This window comes from Melanotaenia boesemani, chromosome 3, assembly GCF_017639745.1.
Source record: "Melanotaenia boesemani isolate fMelBoe1 chromosome 3, fMelBoe1.pri, whole genome shotgun sequence".
In the NCBI taxonomy this organism is placed as follows: Eukaryota; Metazoa; Chordata; class Actinopteri; order Atheriniformes; family Melanotaeniidae; genus Melanotaenia; species Melanotaenia boesemani.
The window spans coordinates 28,771,715-28,797,253 of record NC_055684.1 but is presented as its reverse complement, the minus strand read 5'-3'; the positions used below and the strand labels follow the sequence as shown (position 1 = coordinate 28,797,253).

The 25,539-nt window shown below is 42.7% G+C and overlaps 1 protein-coding gene across 1 annotated transcript; it reads left to right on the top strand.

Moving 5' to 3' along the window:
* Window positions 1-1,141: 1,141 nt before the first annotated feature.
* On the top strand, window positions 1,142-24,145 carry fbxo42 (F-box protein 42). The gene is made up of 10 exons (XM_041979732.1): window positions 1,142-1,417; window positions 2,386-2,662; window positions 2,864-2,980; window positions 6,835-6,969; window positions 7,575-7,728; window positions 7,854-7,964; window positions 17,170-17,266; window positions 22,091-22,147; window positions 22,258-22,374; window positions 22,476-24,145. Exons 2-10 carry the CDS (start codon window positions 2,389-2,391, stop codon window positions 23,532-23,534), a joined length of 2,121 nt encoding a protein of 706 aa, XP_041835666.1. The 5' UTR covers window positions 1,142-1,417; window positions 2,386-2,388; the 3' UTR covers window positions 23,535-24,145.
* The last annotated feature ends 1,394 nt before the right edge of the window (window positions 24,146-25,539 follow it).

Genomic DNA, 25,539 nt, shown 5'->3' with positions numbered 1-25,539 from the left:
ACTTTCAATGTTAAACATAAAGAGAGCTTTGATTTCTCCATATGGTATACACATAATAACCACTAGCATTCTTCATTTAGTCATTTTTAGATACTGTATCTTAAGACGCCCAAGACAATAAATGGGCCTTAAACGTTCTGTGTTGCGTTCAAGGGAACATGGAGGTGCGTTCTGTAGCGTTGGAATTGTTAAACCTCAGAGACGTAGCAGAAACGTCAGCTTAAGAATTTTAGTTTTACTCTACATGTATCAGAAAAAAACATCAACATATTTTTCCTTTAGCCAATACAAACGTGCCCTTTTAATAAAAATGGATGGTAATTCCCTTGATTATTTTTGCTAATGCAACAAACCTCGTAGCAATAAGAATATATTGGTTTTTTAACTGCATAAAACTAGAATATAAATGTTTTTACATTCAAACATTCAAAATATCAAACAACTTTTGAAAGAGAAAATGACTGATTATGACACTGTATGAAATCAGTAAGGATGGTGTAAATAATGCTAAGATTTTTCTTTTCTTTTTAGAGAGAGAGAGAGAGAGAGAGAGAGAGAGAGAGAGAGAGAGAGAGAGAGAGAAAATATATATAATATATAAAATCATAGTTCATAGTGAAAATTAAGGAATCTAATACCTGTGATGCCACAATACGAAATTAGATGAGAAATTTTACTGCCATCATAAACTGTGGTTCCTATTCAACAGTCTTTCTCATTTACAGTATACCTTAAAAATTTTAACAACTCTGGTGCCTACCTGGGTTAACCCATTCAACATTTTATAAGCCGATATCACACATTTCAACCCATCATTCACTGATTATTTAATTCAGTTATGCACATGAAAATTTAATTTGTTTCTATTTTGTTTGAGGGACTGGTTTTAGTTCCTCAAAGTGTGCTCATACGTTTCTATTTTCTATTTAACTTGATTAAATATTTTATGTTTATGTTTTTTTCCCCAGAACTGGTTCATATTTCTTTATTTAAGCATATACGTGTTATAACTTATTCTGCGTTTTTAAGAATGTTCAGGAGAGTCAGTATGGTTGACCAAAAGTATCAACAGTGGTAGTTTAAGTATTCTCCTCTATAACTTCAATATAATGAATAAATATATTTTAAACATTTGCTATTGCGTCTGGGACAGCTCTGATATCTTCACCATCACACTGAGGAGATTGCCTTCAGCAGATGTTGGAGGAGTGTTGGGGGAGATCAGGACCCACCCTGGTACCAGACGGACAGAGGCTGTCGGAGCAGAGCAGCGCTCTGCTGCGGAGGGAGGAAACTGCTCACATTGGAAGATGGCGACTGTGTGGAGGCTGCAGAGGAATCACCGGAGCTGATACCGGGAAGGAACAGAAGAAAGATTCACCCTCAGAGCCTATAACAGAACACGTCTCAAACAACGGTATTAGCCGGGTGTTCACAGCTAGAGTGTGAAATTGACAGCATTTCTGAGCCTTGGCAAAACATCCGACATCAGGGGAGCATACTGTCTCTGTTGAGGCTAACATTAGCTAAGATTATCAACAGAAGACAACGCTGGAGATATCGGCTAGGTTCTTAGCTAGGAGGATGTAACGCTAGTTGATGTTGGCTGATAACTTGAAAAGATGTCATGTCAGCAGTACAATGAAGAGGTGGTGGATATACATATTTAGTCAAACAGTTGTTCTTTAGAGGAGAGGGATAATTAGTTGACATAAATCGCTAGTTATAGATTAATAGTGTTAGTGACTGTTAGCTCGTTTGCTGTTGGGTTAGCTACTGTTAGCCAATGCTAGCATATATTCTCAGCGCTACATTTTGTAACGTCTTTGTGGATTTGATCATGAAATTGCGATAGAAAAGGTTATTCCTAACTGAGCCATTTCAAACAACAGAAGTTCTAAGTGTTATTGTTTTTCTTGGTAGCATCGATTAGCTTTAAGTGATAATTAGCGTTAGCAATCCATCGTTTAATTGATTAAATGATGGCTAACGATAGCTGGTCCGACCTGGTTAAATATATAACTGGGACCTACTGTAGGGTAGAGCTAGCTGTAGTCTAAAGAAGGCGAACCACCCATTTCAGACGTTAGATGTAACAGTTATACTAGCTATGCGCTAACTATATATACATTTTTAAGCTTGTTACAGCTTTGCAGAGTCATTAGGTTTCTGGGATAGGACCAGATGTCTGTTAAATAAGCCTTCAATCAATGATTCAATAAAAACGAAACTTATAGAAAGCCTGTATGTGCTGCTGAATTTTTTTGAATAAATAGAGCAAGCAAAACGTGTTTAGACTGCAGTTTATTTTAATTTAGCTTATGGTGATCATTCTCAGTAACTTAACTGCATATATGTCTAACATGTCTCCCTATGTCTCAACAGACAATGTCCCGTTCATCTGACAATGAAGATGGATATTTTGTTGCCATGGATACAGAAGATGATAGTACAGAGACTGTGGGGATAACAGTGGAAGAGGAGGCAAAGATGGGATCCTGTAGACAAGAAAGGAACATGGACAGTGGTGCCAAAGGAGAAGGAAGAACAATGATGGAGTTGCCAGAGGAAGTTCTTGAATATATTTTATCCTTTCTCTCACCTTACCAAGAGCATAAGACTGCTGCACTTGTATGCAAGCAGTGGTATCGGCTCATCAAAGGTATGCCCTGGATGTTTGCATAACCTTGTGTAGAACTGAATCAGATTTAGAACTAGTTAACATAATTGTGTTCAGGTGTTACAATATAAAACGCGTAATAGAACATTTACATACTAATGATTCATTAAAACAGGTGCATATTTCACTGCTTTGGTAGCATTTCTGTGTCCCTGTTGGTTACTTACCATTTCTCTGAATTAGGTGTTGCCTATCAGTGTTACCATGGTTTTTTGAGAGCTGTCCAGGAGGGAAATATCCAATGGGAAAGTCGTACATACCCATATCCAGGAACCCCCATCACTCAGCGCTTTTCCCACAGTCAGTATATTTTTTACTATGCCTCATAACAAAATGAGCCTCGCATCTAATGCATAGAACATGAGTGAACTGATTAAAAATAACCTTTTGGTTAGTCTTGAAGTCTTTGTAAACAAATACACACATGGACAAAATTGTTGGTACCCTTCGGTTAATGAAAGAAAAGCTCACAATGGTCACAGAAATAACTTGAATCTGACTAAAGTAATAATAAATAAGAATTCTATGAAATTTAACCAATGACAGTCAGACATTGCTTTTCAATCATGCCTCAACAGAATTATTTAAAAAAATAAACCCATGAAACAGGCCTGGACAAAAATGATGGTACCCTTAACTAAAAATTAATTTTGTTGCACAACCATTTGATGCAATCACTGCAATCAAACAATTCCTGTAACTGTCAATGAGACTTCTGCACCTATCAGCAGGTATTTTGGCCCACTCCTCATAAGCAAACTGCTCCAGTTGTCTCAGGTTTGAAGGGAGCCTTTTTCAGACAGCATGTTTCAGCTCCTTCCAAAGATGCTCAATAGGATTTAGGTCAGGGCTCATAGAAGGTCACTTTAGAATAGTCCAATGTTTTCCTCTTAGCCATTCTTGGGTGTTTTTAGCTGTGTTTTGGGTCATTGTCCTGTTGCAAGACCCATGACCTGCGACTGAGACCAAGCTTTCTAACACTGGCCAGCACATTTCTCTCTAGAATCCCTTCATAGTCTTGAGATTTCATTATACCTGCACAGATTCAAGACACCCTGTCCCAGATGCAGCAAAGCAGCCCCAGAACATAACAGAGCCTCCTCCATGTTTCCCAGTAGAGACAGTGTTCTTTTCTTGATATGCTTCATTTTTCCGTCTGTAAACATAGAGCCAATGTGCTTTGGCAAAAAGTTCCATTTTTGTCTCATCTGTTCATAGGACATTCTCCCAGAAGCTTTGTGGCTTGTCAACATGTAGTTTGGCAAATTCCAATCTGGCTTTTTTATGATTTGTTTTCAACAATGGTGTCCTCCATGGTTGTCTCCCATTAAGTCCACTTTGACTCAAACAACAACGGATGGTGCGATCGGACACTGATGTTCCTTGAGCTTGAAGTTCACATCTAATCTCTTTAGAAGTTTTTCTGGGCCTTTTTGTTACTATTCATATTATCCGTCTCTTTGATTTGTTATCAGTTTTCCTTCTGTGGCCACATCCAGGGAGGTTAGCTACAGTCCCATGGATCTTACATTTCTGAATAATATGTGCAACTGTAGTCACAGGAACATCAAGCTGCTTGGAGATGCACAGTGACTACTTGTAGCCCTATATATAGGCCCACTGACTGATTACAAGATTGTAGACACCTGTGATGATAAATGGACACACCTTGGATTAACATGTCCCTTGGGTCACATTATTTTCAGTTTTTTCTGGGGGTACCATCATTTTTGTCCAGGTCTGTTTCATGAGTTTTTTTTAAGTAATTCTGTTGAGGCATGGTTGAAAAGCAATGTCTGACTTTGATTAGTTGAATTTCATAGAATTTTTATTTATTATTACTTTAGTCAGATTCAAGTTATTTCTGTGACCATTGTGAGATTTTCTTTCATTAACCGAAGGGTGCCAACAATTTTGTCCATGTGTATAGTGCATGTGGCAAATATGAACAACTTAAAGATGTCAGTTTAAGTTATATCCACACAACAATATTAAAAGCAAGGTACTATGGCCAAAATGCCATTTGTCATCCATATCTACAGCCAGTCATATAAAAACAAGGCAGTCTAGTATGGGAAGGTAAATGCCTTACAATGAACAGTTCTTTGGCACACCAAACTGTAAAGCAATTTAAAAAGTCTACGTTTGTACATCAATTTTAATCATATGGCCAATTTAATGTTTTAAGAAGTTTAACTGAGAATTTTCTAAGTCATCTGATGTAGAATAGCCATCCTGTTTTTTTTTGTTGTTGTTTTTTTATTTATAGTCTAGTCCAGTGGTCCCCAACTTTTTTCCCTGGGGTTTCCCTTGATGCATATAGTACAAAGCCATGGACCCCCTGCCCCAACCTGTGCTGAAACCATACTTGGTTTTATGATTTAAAAAGTGAGTTTCTTAACATAAATAATATATTCTGGCTGAGTCATGTCCTTCAATAAAGCCAAAGTTAATTAACATATAGCCTTACTTTTTTTCCCCCCTTAAAATAGGGACAGTGTTTGGACATTAATCACAAGTACTCTTAATGTTCAAAGCCTCAGGGCCCCCTTATGCTTTTTGTGAGACCCCCTTGGGTGGTACCGGACCCCAGGTTGGAAACCACTGGTCTAGTCACTATTTCAGCTGTAAACAAATACAGTGGTGTGAAAAAGTGTCTGCCCCCTTAGTGAGTTCTTTTTTTTTTATGCATTTTTCACATTTAAATGTTTCATAAAGAAATTTAAATATTAGTCAAAGACAACACAAGCAAACACAAAATGCAGTTTTTAAATAAGGTTTTTTATTATTAAGGGAGAAAACAAAATCCAAAACTACATGGCTCGGTGTGAAAAAGTTATTGCACCCTAAACCTAATAACTTGTTGGGCCACCCTTAAACAACAACTGCAGTCAAGCATCTGTGATGACCTGCAGTGAGTTTTTTACAGCACTGTAGAGGAATTTTGGCCCACTCTTCTTTGCAGAATTGTTGTAATTCAGCCAAGGTTTGAGCATGAACCGCCTTTTTAAGGTAATACCACAGCATGTCAGTAAGATTCAGGTCAGGACCTAGGCCACTCCAAAGTCTTCATTTTGTTTTTCTTCAGCTATTCAGGGGTGGACTTGCTGGTGTGTTTTGGATCATTGCCCTGCTGTAGAAGTTAATTTTAGCTTGAGGTCAGAAACAGATTCTTCAGGATCCTTCAGGATTGTTTGGTAGACAGCTGAATTCATGGTTCCATTTATCACAGCAAGTCTTCCAGGTCCTGAAGCAGCTAAACAGCCCCAGACCATCACCCTACCACCACCATAATTTACTGTTGGTATGATGCTCTTTTTCTGAAATGCGGAAATGAGTTACTTTACAGAAATGAGTTACTTTAATGCTAGATGTAACGGGACACACACACACACCTTCCAAAAAGTTCAACTTTTGTCTCTTCAGTCCACAGGCCATTTTTTCCCAGTCTCTTACTTATGGTGGAGTCATGAACACTGACCTTAACTGAGGCAAGTGAGGCCTGCAGTTCTTTGGATGTTGTTGTGGGGTCTGTTGTGACCTCTTGGATGAGTCGTCACTGTGTTTTTGGGGTAATTTTGGTCGGCTGGCCACTCCTGGGAAGGTTCACCATTCTATTCTATTCTACAGTCATTTAGCAGATGCTTTTATCCAAAGCGACTTACATTGTTCCATGTTTTCGCCAATGGTGGATAATGGCTCTCACAGTGATTTGCTGGAGTCCCAAAGCTTTAGAAATGGCTTTGTAACCTTTTCCAGACTGATAGATCTCAATTACTTTCTTTCTCATTCGTTTCTAAATTTCTTTGGATCTCAGCATGTCATGTAGCTTTTGAGGATCTTTAGTCTACTTCACTTTGTCAGGCAGGTCCTATTTAAGTGATTTCTTCATTGAGAACAGGTGTGGCAGTAATCAGGCCTGTGTGTGGCTAGAGAAATTGAACTCAGGTCTAATAAACCACAGTTATGTTTTAACTTAAACTGCATTTAAGTGTGACAAACATGCAAGAAAATAAGAAATCAGGAAGGTGGCAAACACTTTTTCACACCACTGTATGTGCATAAGATTTTAAATGTTATTCCATATACTGGGCAATAATTCACTTGATTTACTGTTAATTTGTGGTTGATATGTCTTTTTTGGAATGTTTCAGGTGCGTGTTATTATGACTCAAATCAGTCCATGTATGTGTTTGGGGGTTGCACTCAGAGTAGCTGCAATGCTGCCTTCAATGATCTGTGGAGACTTGACCTTAACAGCAAGGAGTGGATCCGCCCTTTAGCATCAGGTAAGAAGCTCTCACTTGAGACAAACAAAATCAGGGGCCAGGATCCAGGATCCAGGATCCAGGCTGGCTGCGCTGACCACGCGGGGCTCTGGCTGGGGCCTTTCTCTGTCACCCTCTGGGTGGGTCCAAGGTTGTCTTCGTGGTGGGGTGGCTTGGGTTCGTGTTCGGGATTACTGCTGTTCACCCGAGTCTCAGGGCCGCCCTAGTCTGCCTCTAGCCTCGTGGTCGCTTTTGCACAATCACACTCATCTCTGCTCACTTCTCATTCCTCATACTCTGCATGCTGACACAGTCACTGAGTTGTCCATTGGGTTTATACACTACGAGCCACTTTTGTTTAGGTTTTTTTGTGTGATATTTAATGCATATCACTTTCACAAAGGACTTTTTACGAGAGAATCAAGCTCATAAAATGCCTATATATGTAACATGCTAAATTTTAACTTGCATATAAGGCAATTCCAAATTTTTGTATTCCTGTATTCCATGTTTTCTCTTTTTGTTATGAAGCCGTTAGTATTGGTTAAATACATTTTTTTCTCTACTAAAATATTTTGATGTATTATAGACATATAACTTAAATTCATATTTCTTATACTTTACAGGTTCCTATCCATCCCCTAAAGCTGGAGCAACTCTAGTGATGCACAAAGATCTGTTAGTGTTATTTGGAGGATGGACGCGCCCCAGTCCTTATCCACTGCACCAGCCAGAAAGATTTTTTGATGAAATCCACACGTACTCTCCATCAAAGAATTGGTAAGATGTATTTTAGTAGGTCAGAGAGTGTATTTTCGAAAAATTAAGGCACATTTGAAATGTTAACATTTAATGTTTTCTGTCTCTGCCTTAAAATGATTTTGTTTTTCCTTCTGTTGTCTCAGGTGGAACTGTATAGTAACAACACATGGACCTCCGCCTATGGCAGGACACTCGTCATCTGTAATTGGAAACTCCATGGTAGTGTTCGGTGGATCTTTAGGAGCACGCCAAATGTATGAATGTTTTCTTCTGACCATTGACATATACAGTAGGGAACAGCATGTATTGAAGCTGAAATTTGAAGTTTTATTGTTCTAAACTACAACAGTGATGAAAACGCATGCAGTGGTGTTTTACTATCTATATTACTATAGACTATTATCTTTCTATATATTTGAAATCATATTCAGTAACTGTTAGTGCACCTATCTACTAAAGAGCAACAGCTTTGTGTTGGTTTCTAAAGGCAAAGGCAAATTTATTTGTATAGCACATTTCATGTACAAGACAATTCAAAGTGCTTTACAAAATTAAATAAAAGCAGAAGGAATATGCTAAAATAAAATAGATAAAATGCAAGAAATAAAGTTAAAGACAATATTAAAACATTATTTCAGCTTAAAAGAACCAGATGTAGATTTTGACTTCTAAATGAAAACTATTGAAATGCAGCAGAGAACAGGTGGGTGTTCAACCTTGATTTAAATAAACTGAGTGTTTCAGCTGATCTGAGGCTTTCTGGGAGTTTGTTCCAGACATGTGGAGCATAGAAGCTGAATGCAGCTTCTCCATGTCTGGTTCTAACTCTGGGAACTGATAAGAAACTGGAACCAGATGACCTGAGGGTTCTGGCAGGTTCATACTGGGTCAAGAGGTCCTAAACATTCAGAGCTTTATAGACCAGCAGCAGAACTTTAAAATCTATTCTCTGATGAACAGGCAGCCAGTGTTAAGACCTCAGAGCTGGACTGATGTGGTCCACTTTCTTGGTCTTAGTGAGGACTCGAGCAGCAGACTTCTGAATCAGCTGCAGGTGTCTAATGGATTTTTTAGGTAAACCTGTAAAAATACTGCTACAATAATCAAGCCGACTAAAGATGAAAGCATGGACTAGTTTTTCCAGGTCCTCCTGAGACATCAGATCCTTTACCCTTGATACATTCTTAAGGTGATAGTAGGCTGACTTTGTAATTCCCTTAATGTGTTTTTCAAAGTTAAGGTGTCCATCAGTACACCCAGATTTCTGGCCTGGTTGGTGGGTTTTAGGTATATAGACTGAAGCTCTGTGGTGACCTTTAATCGTTTCTCTTTCGCTCCAAAGACAATCAGCTCAGTTTTGTTTTTGTTTAACTGAAGAAAGTTCAGACACATCCAGTCATTAATCTCCTCAATGCATTTACCAAGAGCCTGTACAGGGCCTCGGTCTCCTGGTGACATTGTAATATATATCTGTGTGTCATCTGCGTAGCTATGGTAACTAATTTTGTTTTTCCTCATGACCTGTTCCAGTGGGAGCATGTAGATGTTAAACAGAAGAGGCCCCAGGATGGAACATTGGGGAACTCCACATGTAATTTTTGTCTGCTCAGATGTAAAGTTACCTATTGACACAAAGTACTTTCTGTTCTATAAATAAGATTTAAACCAGTGTAGCGCAGTGCCAGAGAGGCCCACCCAGTTCTCCAGTCGTCTAAGCAATGTATTATGGTCAGCTGTATCAAGTGCAGCACTGCGGTCCAGTAAGACTAAGACTGACATTTTTCCATCATCTGTATTCAAAGATATGTCATTAATGACTTTGGTCAGAGCAGTCTCAGTGCTGTGGTGCTGTCTAAAACCTGACTGGAAGACATCGTAGCAGTTGTTTTGTGTTAAAAAGTCGTTTAGCTGATGAAAAACGGCTTTTCCAATTATCTTACTTAGAAAAGGAAGATTTGAGATTGGCCTGTAGTTGCTCATTTGTCTCTTGTCTAGGTTATCCCTTTTTAGCAGGGGTTTGATTACAGCTGTTTTTAAAAGTTCTGGGAAGGCGCCAGAAATTAAGGACAAGTTCACAATCTGTAACAGATCTGACTTCAGAGTCTTTGAGACCTTTTTGAAGAAACCTGTGGGCAGGATGTCCAAGCAGCAAGTGGAGAAGTTCAACTGACATAAGATGTCGCCCAGGTCTTTGCTGTTAATGGGATTAAACTGTGTCATGGTGCTTAAACTGGTTTTCAATGCACAAAGTATGTCTGATGAACCTGCTGTTGATAAACCAACTACTTGTCTGATATTTTGGATTTTTTCCTTGAAAAATTTGGCAAACCCATTGCAGGCCTTGGTGGAATAAAGTTCAGGTGCTATTGACACAGGAGGGTTTGTTAACCTGTCAACAATAGCAAATAAGACCCGAGCATTATGATAGTTTTTGCTAATAATGTCAGAGAAATAGGACTTTCTTGCATTCTTCAGTTGTAGATTATAAGAGTGAAGTTTCTCTTTATACATGTCATAATGAACCTGTAGATTTGTTTTTCTCCATCTGCGCTCGGCTTTCTGACACTATTTTTCCATGCTTTACCAGTGTGGAATTTCTCCATGGAGACTTTTCTTTCCAGAGACAACTTTCACCTTAATAGGAGCAATGACACCCATAATACTTAACATTTTAGCATTAAAACTAGTGACAAGCTCACTGGCTGAACCGCCTGGCAGGGCAGACCTGGTTAAACATCCCAGCCGTGTTTTTAGTTATACAGCGTTTTGTGATCATCTCTGTTGAGACATTTGTGTGAACAGAAACTGTACACTCAAAGAAAACACAGTAATGATCAGACAGGCCCACATCACACAGTAACCTTGGAAACATCCAAACCCTTCAAAATCACCAAGTCTAGAGTGTGTCCTTTAATGTGTGTGGGCTCTGTTGTTTGCTGAGTCAGCCCAAAGTTCTCCAGACTGTTACCCAGATCTTTAGTCGCTTTGTCCTGAGGATTGTCTACATGGATGTTAAAATCCACAACATTAATTACACAGTCAATATCCAAACAGATTGTAGCCAGCAGTTCACTAAACTCTTCATAAATTTCTGCGCAGTGCCCTGGTGGTCTAAAGAAATTAAGATATATTATTTTATAATAAGCTTTCAACTGAAGAGCCACATATTCAAAAGAAGTTGCTTCATTAAATAAAACTGTAACCTCCTCTCCTGTTCGGTCTGACCTCACTGATAAAACTAAAGTTAGGAGGGGTTGACTCTATCAGAGCGGCTGCGTAGTTATCTTGGTTTAACCAAGTTTCTGTTAAAAGCAGAAAATCAAGGTTGTGCTCAGTTATAAAATCATTAATTAAAAATGCTTTCCCTTCTAATGACCTAACATTTAATAAAGCTAACTTAATGGGTTTGGAATTTTTTTACCCTATGTTTGGGGGCATGCTGTGGCTCACAGGGTATGTTAACTCTACTTAGAAACCTTTTAAAAAGCAGCTCTCTGTGTTCTGACCGAGCTACTTTTCTCCTTCTGTTGCCAAACAGTACAGATATTTTTGAACCTTCTAATAAACGGGTCCAGCTGGACCTGGGAAAAATCACAACTGCCGTAATCTACACAGCCTGGAACCTCCACACAAACATGAAGCTGGTATGGTGTCCCCCCTTTAGCCGCCCCGGTGGGGGGTTTATGGGGGACAGAAACATACTGTGGCATGGGGTTAGTTTGGTCGCAATAGTGACCAGCTCTTTCATCTGGGAGGTGAAGTCCAGGAGGGGTGGGGAGGATGGGGAGAGGGAGGGTGACTTGGACGGAGTATGATGAGATGAGAGTCCTCACTGAGAGCTTTGGGGCTTTCTTCGGGAGGGGGCTGAGGTGGTTTTTTCTTAAGGTTTCCTCTAGGCTCTGTCTTATCACGTTGTTTTGGTCTCTCTTGTCTGTTGTCCTTGTCCGAGGGAACAGAGTCTGTTCAGAAAATTAAACAGGTTGGAGGCGAACAGCTTCACTCCTGACCTGTTCAGGCAGAATCCATCCATCTTAAAAAGTGCCTGCGGTCCCAGAAGAAGCTGAAGTTGTCTATGAAATGAACTGGATGTGTGGTACATACAGCCGACAGCCATGCATTCAGACTAAACAGCCTACTGAATCTCTCCAGATTCCGAATCAGAATCGTTTCCAGTGCGGGTTGGACTCCGCCAAGGCTGTCCTCTGTCACCGATTCTGTTCATAACTTTTATGGACAGAATTTCTAGGCGCAGCCGAGGTGTGGAGGGGATCCGGTTCGATGGCCTCAGGATTGGGTCGCTGCTCTTTGCGGATGACGTGGTTCTGTTGGCTTCATCGGGACGTGATCTTCAGCTCTCACTGGAGCGATTCGCAGCCAAGTGTGAAGCGGCTGGGATGAGAATCAGCACCTCCAAGTCCGAGACCATGGTCCTCAGCCGGAAAACGGTGGAGTGCTCTCTCCGGGTCTGCGATGGGGTCCTGCCCCAAGTGGAGGAGTTTACATATCTCGGGGTCTTGTTCACGAGTGAGGGAAGGATGGAGCGGGAGATCGACAGGCGGATCGGTGCGGCGTCCGCAGTGATGCGGGCTCTGCATCGGTCTGTCGTGGTGAAGAGAGAGCTGAGCCAAAAGGCAAAGCTGTCGATTTACCGGTCGATCTACGTTCCTACCTAGAGATGTTCCGATACCATTTTTTCCCACCCGATACCGATTCCGATACTTGTGCTGTGGGTATCAGCCGATACCGAGTACCGATTCCACTATGTTGTTAAAAAAATATATTAAACAAAGTCAATTTACTTTTTGAATTTATTTCTAAATAGTACAACATAAAAACTGTTGCAGGACAGCTACTAAATAAATTCTAAGAATAATTATAAAGTAAAAATGAAGCTACTTTTTTAAAATAAAAAGGCATTTAAATAGAACAGTAGCCGATAAAATAAACAGAATTGCGACAGCAGCTTAAATAAATCTAAAAATAATTTAAACATAGTGTATCCACAATATTTTTAAATAAAACAGGAATTTAAATATAAAAAATAAAAAATTAGCAGTGCAACAACTTCAATAAACCTAAATATAATTTAAAAAAAATCAGTGCAGCCATAATATCTTTTAAAATACAACATTTCAACAGAACTGTATAAAAAAAAGTAACTGCAACTTAAATGATCCCTTTAAAAGATTGTTGCTGCACTATGGAGTAAAGATTCAGAAAATACAAACCAAAGGAGTAGCAGCTACACAGTAAATAAAAAATACTTTAACACAAGTTTGCTACACATTGCAGTAGCTCCAAATGTCCGTTGTAAAGCTGACTGCATGTATATCTTTCAGCATACTCGAAATGTGTTCCTTAACTGTCTCGTATAGTTTGGGTAGTGCAGTTTCGGAGATATATTTACGACCTGGCAAGCAGTACCTTGGCTCCAAATGCTCCATTAGGCGACGAAATCCCACATTTTCGACAACAGACAGAGGTTGGTCATCAAGGACAATAAATTCCACAATTTTGTCCGTTATCTGTGTTGCTTTTCGGCTGTCCTTGGAGAATTTTTCTCGTCGCTGGAAGGCAGTTTCCAGAGTTTGCTGCTGCAGCTCATTCTTATTTAGCTCCTTAACTTTAATCATTTCGTCATGCTCTTTAGCGTGACGCGTCTTCAGATGTTTAATCATGTTGCTGGTGTTATAATTACCAGCATTTGTGCCACCTCGCGAAATTTTATTGTTGCATATTTTGCAGGTCGCAGTCTTGCTGGTAGGACAATCCAGCGTAAAATATTGCCACACCGACGACATGATTACTACCTCCGGTTAGCTCCTCTTAACAGGTGTCAGGTGGTCTGTTCTTCTTCGCCCCTCTAAAACAGCAGACTGCAGAGGGCAGCACAGCACAACTGTTTTTAAGAGCAGCAAAGAAGAACTGCGTCAGCGCTCACAGAGTTAATCCGTAAAAAAAAGATTCCTATTAAAATATGGGGTATCGGATCGGTGCCTGAACTCCACTACTCGCCGATACCGATACCAGCATTTTCGGCAGTATCGGAGACATTTCCGATACTGGTATCGGAATCGGAACAACTCTATTCCTACCCTCACCTATGGTCATGAGCTGTGGTTAATGACCGAAAGAACGAGATCTCGAATACAAGCGGCTGAAATGAGTTTCCTCCGCAGGGTGGCCGGGCTCTCCCTTAGAGATAGGGTGAGAAGCTCGGTGATCCGGGAGGGGCTCAGAGTAGAACCGCTTCTCCTCCACATCGAGAGGAGCCAGATGAGGTGGCTCGGGCATCTGGTTAGGATGCCTCCTGGACGCCTCCCTGGTGAGGTGTTCCCGGAACGTCCCACCGGAAGGAGGCCCCGGGGCAGACCCAGGACACGCTGGACAGACTACATCTCTCGGCTGGCCTGGGAACGCCTTGGGATCCTTTCGGATGAGCTGGTGAATGTGGCCGAGGAGAGGGAAGTCTGGGTTTCCCTGCTTAGGCAGCTGCCCCCCCGACCCAACTCTGGATAAGCGGCAGAAAATGGATGGATGGATGGATGGATCTCTCCACTCCTCTGAAGGGAGGGAGAGGGCCACTGATGAATATCCGGGCATCCAGACAGCTGATCGTATCCAGCAGTTCAGTAAAATCCTGCTTCAGCCCCTCAGATTGTTGTTTCACAACATCATTCGACCCCACATGCACACATCCACAGTTGGGTGCACCGCCACAACTTGCGTAATTTTACCTCTCACATCTGATACCATATCCTTGGGAAAGCACAGTACTTTTGTACGTTTTCCACACACATTTCTCACGTCTTTCACACCGAAGTCACCAACATTCAGAGTCTGAGGCCCAGCTAGAGGCTCTAACTTCACCACAGTTTACAATATTTAGTTAATATTCAGGTTTTTTAAACAAAAGAAAGCAGATGAGCCACCTAAACACTGTATATGGCCTTTCACAAAAAGAAAAAGCATACCAACGGTTGCGTTTTTACCACTTTTCATCATAAAAACGGATCTGACATTATCTCAGTGATTGTTTAGTTTTAATTCTTAAACTCTGTTGTACATATTGAACTATTTTTACATGATATCTTGAAGGTATCAAGAGAGTCAAGATGGATCATTTCCACAGTTTCCGTTTTACACATGTTCTCTGCAACATAACACAGGGCTTAAAATATCCCAGCGCTGACTTTTTGTGGCAAGGAAAAAAAACAAACAGAAGAAGAGTATCAGTTTTAATACCTTGATTTGTATGATAATGTGGACTATCATTACACTGAGTTCACCTACCAATGGTGTGAGAGGAACGCTGCTTTGCTCTCAGTTAAACACATTAGAAGTTGAGCGGGCCGTGGATAACGTGTGGTTGAGAGATCCAGCTGCAGTTTAGCTGTGCGCTAGACCATGGATAGTTACGATAAGGGAGAGACTGAGTAGTTGTAAACATAGGCTGCAGTATGTCAGCTTTATTGGTGGGAAGGAGGGCAAGTTTGTGAAGACTGGTTATTACCTGTTATTCAGAATGGACACGCTGTCATTGAAATGAGGTAAACATCTTCAGGCTTTAAGTTTTTAAACACCAGTGTTGAGCATGGATGAAGCAATGTTTAGAGACACCAGCCTGACGTTGCTAAAGTTAGCTTCTGATTTACAAAAATACCACTGTTTTTTGGTGACCTTGACCACATTAGACCTCGTCCTGTTGAAAATTACCAGACTCAGTATGTTCAAATCTGGACTTAATTATTTTACAAAGCATAGAGATTCATTAATACACAGATCTGTTTGTGATTTGCAAAACCTTTTATTCTATTTGTAAAAATGCAAATAAGGGGTAATTTTATGGGATATTTCTGGCATTCAGAGCACATTAGACTGGGTCCTGTTAAAAAACTGCAAGACGTGGGATGTTCATATCTGGACTGAATTATTCCACAGAGCTGGTAGATTCATTAAAAAGTTTCTGATTTGAGAAATCTTTATTCCGTTTATGAAAATACAAATAAGGCCCATTTATTAAATAAACCACAATAGACCTGGGGTCAGTTCCAAAAAGCAATCTCTGCACAAGTCTACTATTCACCCATTAATTTGAGTCAGTTTTGTTGCAGCAGGGAAACATAAAACATCTGCAGGTCAGTGGGCCTTGAAGAACAGAGTTGTGGATCCCGGCCTTAAATAGTCTGACAGCTCATTCTCAAATATGGCTCTAGCTGTAGGTCTAGCTTGCTGATTTAACCCATAAGAGCCCGACGTGACATATTTGTCACATACAGTTTCTGAGACATTTTGCTTCAATTTATGGTATAAACTTTGCTCAAAATCCTGTTGAACACAATGTGATACTTTTCTTCTGTCCCCTAATAGATACCCAGAAGCAGAAAACCATATTATAATATTTTTAAACTATCACATGGTAATTAATGGTAGATACCCCCCCCCCCCCCCCACAATTTTTTTGTTACATTTTGTTAAAGGGCCAAATAAAGACCTCATATTTAAATAATTGGACTTTTTTTTTTTTTTTTACCATTTTTTCATGGGTCGGGCCTTAACGGGTTAAAGTTGGTTTGAAATGGAAGTCTAATGATCACAGCAGATTTTACCACAAAGAGGAAAAAAAATGAAAAAACAAAAGAGTAGCTGCTCTGGACAATTTCAGTTATTATTTATACTTTGCTTCACTACACCAAAAATCAGCACTTTGTTCATTTTGATGTTTGACTGTTTAAAATATACTTGGGGCTCCTCTAAGTGGTAGCAGGAAGCTACAACAGGTGAATGTGTTTGCAAAACTGCATGTCACACCAATGCAGATCCATGATCTGCTTTCTCACTACTTTTAATGTTAGGGTGAGCACTTAAATGTGTGTGTTTTTGTGTGTGTTTTTTCTTTTTAGTTTTTTCCTAAGCAATGATGGTAATCCAAATTAACTTATCCGTTATGATGATTGTTTTGGGGTTGAAATTAACTCCATGTTCTCAAACATATCCACTGCATTAGATAAAGAGAATTTATATAAAGAAAGTGTGCAGCTAATATTATCAGCACACATTTGCCTGTTTTGAATTCACTGAACAGTTGTCTGCTTTGGTCACAAAAGAACTTTATAACGTTGATGTTCCAAGCTAAACTGTTTCCCTGATGCAGATGGTTGTATCTCACTGACCGCTCCTATGAATAATTAGAATATTTTTAGGCCACAGTTACTTTGTGAAAACAGCTTTCATCTTGTTTCATTTTAGTTTTATTTGTATAGCCCTGATGTACGACAAGGTAATATCAAGACAATTTTAAAGATACAATCCAGTTCAATTATAAATCAACCTAAGTCATTATAAACCAATTATAATCCAATTCAGACAAATCCAGCATTATCTAGCAAAGCTTTCAACATTTGTCCCCCATGATGATGATGATGATGATGATGTGCTTTTATTGTTTTTATTCCTTAGGAGTAATGAGGTCTGGGTTCTGGATCTGGAGCAGTGGTCTTGGTCCAAACCTCCCACATCGGGACCATCTCCTCACCCGCGAGGAGGCCAGTCACAAGTAAGAAGCTTCAGTGTTTAACCCAAGCAATTACTCAGTTCCTGTTTTTGAGAGGTCGTCAAGTAACATGTCCCTTATGTTATGTAAGTGTATTAACATTAGAACCACCAAGGGGTAATTTTTTTTACCTCCTTTGCATTTTCATCTTCCTGTAACACTCTTTTCCTATGATGACCATTTCTATCATCTTGTGAATTTTGAGACAAATAAAAAAGTGATGATCATTTATATCTAGAGCTGCTATTTTGACCCCAAAGAAAACGGTGTAAAACTCAGCGATCAGTTATGGCGCCACAGCATCTCTGTTGCTAGGCAACCAGGTGTTGGTGGCAGCAAGTGACATGTAAGCTGTGTCCCAATTCTGCACACCTGGAAGTGCAGATTCGTCTGCTACGTATGTCATCATGGTGCGCCAATCACTGTCCCATTTCTAAAGAGCCTCTGAATCCACCCTACAAAGCCGCACTTCGTTTGGCCGCAATCGAAAGCTGCTGGTGATGCATCCTTCGCGGCCTCTTTTCAGTTCAGAAGAGTACTTTTTTTTTTTTTTTTTTAAATAACTACACTTTAGTAGATTTAGTAGACATTAAGAACATGTTTGTTGAACGGTGGCATTAAAATTCTATAATATTTGACATTTGTGGATTTTTAAGGGGCTAATGAAGTGTCTACCTGCTGCGGAACAACAGAGCCTCAGACAGTTTTGTTTCAAAATTTTTACTCGGTTGGTGCTAACGTTCACTAAAGTTTCCTATGATATGCAAACAGTGATTTTAGAGGTTTAAGTGATTCAACATCCTATGTTGCTGTTATGGGAAATTCTCGTTGGCTAGGTAGACTGTCCCATTTCACAAACGTTAAGTGTGCAGAGTACATAGGACACTCTGTAGCCTATGCAGTCTGCTCACTCCGAAGTGTGCAGACGCTGAATTAGGACACAGCTGTAGACTGACATATGACTGATCGAGCTCAGCCGATCTGATTTGACCTTCTGATTTTTACCAGTAACAAAGCCAGACAAATTCTAACATTTATAACTCGATGGAGGAGTGATTATGAATTCTTCAGGATCTGACAGTGTCAGTGACCCATAACTTTCTCTGACAAGAAGTCCTCCACTGAAGATGATGAGCCATTATGCCATAAAAGGCCCAGGCTTCAGGTGACAGGGAGGGGCCACCAGCATTGCCTTATCAGATCCATCCATCCATTTTCTGCCGCTTATCTGGAGTCGGGTTGCGGGGGCAGCTGCCTAAGCAGGGAAACCCAGACTTCCCTCTCTCCAGCCACATTCACCAGCTCATCCGGAGGGATCCCGAGGCGTTCCCAGGCCAGCCGAGAGATGTAGTTCGTCCAGCGTGTCCTGGGTCTTCCCCGGGGCCTCTTTCCGGTGGGACGTTCCCGGAACACCTCACCAGGGAGGCGTCCAGGAGGCATCCTAACCAGCTGCCCGAGCCACCTCATCTGGCTCCTCTCAATGTGGAGGAGCAGTGGCTCTACTCTGAGCCCCTCCCGGATCACTGAGCTTCTCACCCTATCTCTAAGGGAGAGCCCGGCCACCATGCAGAGAAAACTCATTTCAGCCGCTTGTACTCGCGATCTTGTTCTTTCGGTCACTACCCACAACTCATGACCATAGGTGAGGGTAGGAACGTAGATCAACCAGTAAATCGAGAGCTTTGCCTTTTGGCTCAGCTCCCTCTTCACCACGACAGACCGATGCAGAGTCTGCATCACTGCAGACGCCACACCGATCCGCCTGTCGATCTTCCGCTTCATCTTTCCCTCACTCGTGAACAAGACCCCGAGATACTTGAACTCCTCCACTTGGGGCAGGACCCTATTGCAGACCCGGAGAGAGCACTCCACCGTTTTCCGCTGAGGACCATGGTCTCGGACTTGGAGGTGCTGATTCTCATTCCAGCCGCTTCACACTCGGCTGCAAATCGCTCCAGTGAATCATCCGCAAAGAGCAGAGACCCAATCCTGAGGCCACCGAACCTGATCCCCTCAACACTTCGGCTGCGCCTAGAAGTTCTGTCCATAAAGGTTATGAACAGAATCGGTGACAGAGGGCAGCCTTGGCGGAGTCCAACCCGCACTGGAAACGATTCTGGCAATGCGGACAAAGCTCTGACACCGGTCGTACAGGGACCGGACAGCTCCTACAAGTGAGTCCGGGACTTCATACACCCGGAGTACCCCCCACAGGAGTCCCCCGGGGGACACGGTCAAATGCCTTCTCCAAGTCCACAAAGCACATGTAGATTGTTTGGGCAAACTCCCATGCCCCCTCAAAGACCCTAAAGAGGGTGTAGAGCTGGTCCACTGTTCCACGACCCGGACGAAAACCACACTGCTCCTCCTCAAGCCGAGGTTTGACTATCCGACAGACCCTCCTCTCAAGCACCCCTGAATAGACCTTACCGGGGAGGCTAAGGAGTGTGATCCCCCTGTAGTTGGAGCACACCCTCTGGTCCCCCTTTTTGAAGAGGGGGACCACCACCCCAGTCTGCCAGTCCAGGGGAACTGTCCCCGATGTCCACGCGATGCTGCAGAGGCCTGTCAGCCAAGACAGCTCTACAGCATCCAGAGCCTTAAGGAACTCTGGGTGGACCTCATCCACCCCTGGGGCCTCCGAAGAGCTTTTTAACCACCTCAGCAACCTCAGCCCCAGAGATAGGAGAGCCAGCACCAGCTACCCCAGACGTGTTGGTGGGATTGAGAAGGTTTTTGAAGTATTCCTTCCACTGCCTCACAACATCCCGAGTCGAGGTCAGCAGCCCCCCTTACCCACTGTACACAGTGTTGATGGAGCAGTGCTTTCCCCTCCTGAGCCGCCGGATGGTGGACCAGAATCTCCTCGAAGCCGTCCGAAAGTCATTCTCCATGGCCTCTCCCAACTCCTCCTGTGCCCGAGTTTTGCCCTAGTAACCGCCGAAGCTGTGTTCCGCTTAGCCCGCCGATACCCATCAGCTGCCTCTGGAGTCCCACAGGCCAAAAAGGCCCGATAGGACTCCTTCTTCAGCTTGACGGCATCCCTTACTGCCGGTGTCCACCAACGAGTTCGGGAGTTACTGCCACGACAAGCACCGACAACCTTATGGCCACAGCTGCGGCTGGCCGCCTCGACAATAGATACACGGAACACAGCCCATTCGGACTCAGTGTCCCCCGCCTCACCTGGGACATGGTTGAAGCTCTGCCGGAGATGGGAGTTGAAACTCTTTCTGACAGGGGACTCTGCCAGACGTTCCCAGCAGACCCTCCTAACACGCTTGGGTCTGAAGGCCTAACCGGCATCCTCCCCCACCATCTGAGCCAACTCACCACCAGGTGGTGATCAGTTGACAGCTCTGCCCCTCTCTTCACCGGAGTGTCCAGAACATGCGGCCGCAAGTCCGACGACACGACTACAAAGTCGATCATTGAACTGCGGCCTAGAGTGTCCTGGTGCCAAGTGCACATGTGGACACTCTTATGTCTGAACAAGGTGTTCGTTATGGACAGTCCATGACAAGCACAGAAGTCCAACAACAAAACACCACTCGTATTTAGATTAGGGGGCTGTTCCTCCCAGTCACTCCCCTCCAGGTCTTGCTGTCATTGCCCACGTGAGCATTGAAGTCCCCCAGCAGAACGAGGGAGTCCCCGGAAGGAGTGCTCTCCAACACCCCCTCCAAGGACTCCTAAAAGGGTGGATACTCTGAACTGCTATTTGGTGCATAAGCACAAACAACAGTCAGGACCCATCCCCCCACCCGAAGGCGGAGGGATGCTACCCTTTCGTCCACCGGGGTAAACCCCAACGTACAGGCGCCAAGTCGGGGGGCAATGAGCATGCCCACACCTGCTCGGCGCCTCTCACCGGGAGCAACTCCAGAATGGAAGAGGGTCCAGCCCCTCTCAAGGACAGTGGTTCCAGAGCCCAAGCCGTGCGTCGAGGTGAGTCCAACTATATCTTGCTGGAACCGCTCAACCTCGCGCACCAGCTCAGGCTCCTTCCCTGCCAGAGAGGTGACATTCCACGTCCCTAGAGCTAGTTTTTGCAGCCGAGGATCAGACCGCCAGGGTCCCCGCCTCTGGCAGCCGCCCAGCTCACACTGCACCCGACCCCTATGGCCCCTCCTGCAGGTGGTGAGCCCATGGGACGAGAGGCCCATGTCACCCTTTCGGGCTGAGACCGACCGGGCCCCATGGGCAAAGGCCCGGCCACCAGGCGCTCGCCTCCGTGCCCCACCTCCAGGCCTGGAACCTGAGGGGGGCCCCAGCGACCCACGTCCGGGCAAGGGAAACCTTGGTCCTTGCTTTCTCATCATCATAGGGGTGATTTGATCAGAGCCAGCTGTAAATAATCTGAATGTTTAGTTTAAAATAAAACACTCTTTTTGTAGTTTAGCTTTTCTCTTGGAAACTCATACACAGGATGAATGGAATTGAAATATGTGTTTTAAGTGTCTGCTCCTGATGATCAATTCCACAAGACAGCCAAAGCTCTCACTATAGAGTTTTACATAGCTGGTGCTGCACACAGGGAGAAATTTTCTATTTGACATGTGAGCCTGGAGTAATTCCACATGCTAATTATTTATTTATTAATTGAGGCTTTACTGACTTCTGATTCACAAAATTGCTGCAAAGGAACAAAATACTGCCTCTACACATATCATCTTTATCATGTTTTACTGTAGGTCAGCAGGGAGTTAGAGTGACCCCTGTGACGATTCTTGTGTGTTGTGTTAAACCTCCATCCATTCACAAGATGTTGAATGTAAAACTAAATAACACTGGTAAATGTTTTTGTTTTGTTTTTGTTTTTTTCAGATTGTTATTGATGATAAGACTTTACTCATCTTGGGAGGCTGTGGTGGCCCTAATGCAGTAAGTTTTTTTGTTTAGTCCCCCTCCCCTCATCTTCCTTGCTTCAGAACAAGCTAATATCTCAAAGGAAATTTGGCTTTTAACGTATTCCTTTATGTTGCGTATCAAAGCTCCTCAAAGATGCCTGGCTCCTTCATATGGATGCCCCAGCGTGGAGATGGCAGCAACTGCAGGTAGAAAATGAAGACCATGGAGCCCCAGAATTGTGGTGTCATCCAGCATGTAGGGTAAGTGCTTTTGACTTAGTTCTTCGTTCTGGTGTGTGTTTGTTTACTCATCTATCTCCAACTGATCTTTTTCTTTTTTTTCTTCTTTCATTTACCACAAGGTGGGCCAGTGTGTGGTGGTTTTCTCACAGGCTCCATCTGGCCGTGCACCACTCAGCCCAAGTCTTAACTCTCGACCCTCCCCCATAAGTGCCACACCTGCCCCTCTGGGCCCTGAACCGCCTTCCCTACGCTCTCAGTCTCCTGTTCGGAGTGGGGCCGCTGGTGTTGTCCTGGGAGCTGCTGAAGAGGCTCCATGTGTCAACGGTCGATGGGGTACTCTAAGACCTCGGCCCTCAGCTAGAGGAAATGCTAGAGATGGGAGCCCGTCCTCGTCCCAACAGCAATCTCCTTCACAGGGCCCAGACAGCCCTCCTCTTCCCCCACTTCCTCCTTTATTAAACGGATCCTCACCTTCTCCTCGGACCAGCCCAGCTCAGGCTGCCTCTCCTCCCTCCCGCCCTCATCTGCCTGCATCCACAGACTATGGCTGGGAGTCTCCCCCCTCTGCCGTTCACCACCCTGAGGTTCCCAGCACTAATGGCCTCCACACACCGCCCTCAGGCTCCCCACTCACGCCCCCAGGAGCAGTGTCCCCTGCTGCCTTACGACGAGGACTGGAGGCAGTGAAAAACAAATCTTCCTCATCTTTACCGTCTTCGTCATCGTCTTCCCTTCAGACACAGGGGGCTTCTCCTATAGGAGGAAGTAGTGGGGGCGGAGGAACAGGTCCTCCTGGAACCCCTCCATCTTCATCCTCAAGCCCACCTCAAGCTGCTGGAGCTGATGGCCACGCTATCCCACCTATAGCACGACGCCTCGGTCATCACCCACCTCAGAGCCTGAACGTAGGAAAGCCTCTGTACCAGTCTCTCAATTGCAAACCCATGCAGATGTATGTGCTGGATGTATCCAGGGCCAAATCTGCTGGGGTTGTGTCTTGGAGAGTTTATGGGAACGGAACTCCTGCTGCTGTTACAGGGCCACCGGAGACCAGCCTTCACACTGTGGTACAGGGCAGGGGAGAGCTCATCATTTTTGGGGGCCTCATGGACAAAAAACAGAATGTGAAGTACTACCCTAAAACCAACGCCTTGTACTTTGTACGCGCTAAAAGGTAATGCAGCTACAGGTGCAATTGAGATGACAGAAGTTCCGCTCTGGGACAATACAAGGGAACTGACACACAAGGCCTTTTTCCTGTAGGAAGGATTATAAGTAAAGAACATTATTATTGCTAGATGTTTCACTTCAGAAATTCACTATTGTTCCTTCTGCCTACTGCAAGCATTAAAGAGAAAACACTTTAATTACACTTTGATAAGACATTTTCTTGACTGAAAATCTTAACAGTGTGTGTGTTTGGATGTGTATGTGTTTGTGACTGCAGTGACTGACTGGAACTGAACTCTTATCCAAAAGGTGAACAACCAAACAAAAACATTTCATTTTTTTGTGTAATCCCCCTTTGAGCTCTTGTTAAGAGAAAAACTTTGGAAGAGTCAGTGCCGTTGACAGAAACAGTTTACGACTACCTTGCTTTTTGTATCACTCTTTAAGGCTGCAATGTTTACATTGAAGACCGTGTGAGTGCGTGTGTGTGTGTTTGTGTGTGCACGGTGGTGGTTAAAAGTTGTTGACTAATGTGTGTCAGGATCTGTGGTGGCTGAGAGATGTGACACTGTAATATAAACATAGTAAAACAATAAAGACCTCCATGTCTGGTCTGTCACAGTCTGGAAGTTCTTGTGTGTCTGGCGTTCAGTTAACATTGCTGCTTTTTTAATAGAAGATTTCCAGTTAAAATCTGAGATTGACTTTTTACAGCAATCTGGATGATAAATATGGAAGTCAAGAAAGCATAAAATTAGAATATTATCAGATCAAACTCCTGCATTGGGAGCAAAACTGAATTAGTTTTGAATTTGGTTGCACTTTGTAAATTGAACTTGCATAGAAAGTAACTTAAGTTTTGTGGTTTGATTTTTTATTATTATAAATTTGGCAAAATAAAGTTGTTTGTTACATTTGAACACCAAACTGAAGCAGAAAATTTAAGAAATTGATGTGGAATATCAATTGTCATCAGGTGACCGACAACTTAATTGGAAGGCCAAGAGTCTGATCATTTGTCAACCATATGTATTCCAGAAGTTTTAGAATAAATTCATTGTCTTTCTCTAAAAGAATCACATTTTATTGAAAATCTAGATTTTCTTAGAATGGTAAATGGTCCGTATTTATATAGCGCTTTACTGTACCTGGGATGATACCCAAAGCGCTTGACATTATACATCACATTCACCCATTCACACATACATTCACACACTGATGGCGGAAGCTGCCATGCAAGGCGCTCAACCACGACCCATCAGGAGCAATTAGGGGTTCGGTGTCTTGCCTCGACATGAACCTGACTTGGCCGAGGATCGAACTGGCAACCCTTGGGTTACGAGACGACCGCTCTACCTTGCTGAGCCATGCAGAATTTGTACACCTCAATACTTTTCTGGATAGGGGAGAACAAAACATACTACATGCAAAGGATACCAAGTATGTATAAGGGCAGTCTTATAAAATATGAATGATGACCTTTTTGGCTTCCAAATGAGGTGACTATTTGTATTACACAGAAATCTGAGCATCCGCTTGTCTCTTAACATTCAGAGGAGCATGCCTTTTAGGACTCTGGTGCTTTTCAAAGCTTGCACTTTGTAATACAGCGACCTCTAGTGGTTTGTTCGCATACAGCACCAGAAAAGGAAACTGACTAGTCATCTGAGCTGCAAAACAGAATCGGTTTAGAGGAGGAAACACGTGATTACAAATCATTTATTGAATTTTAATAGATTAGCCAAAAATATTTTAACCCAAAGAATCTATTTTAATTTTTTTTTTTAAATCTGTAGACAGTCAGATGGGGGATGGGGTGGGGACAGGGCAGGTATAACAAATTAGATAACTCAATGAAAATGTAAAGTAAGCATTAAAGTATCTTAAATTGAAAACATTGAATTTGTTTGTTTTTCTCCAAGGATTATCCTGTCTTTAGAAGGCTAGCCTTGTTGTGGCACCTCTTGCCCTCTTTTCCCTCAGACTCGCCACCCTCCTCTTTCTGAGCATCAC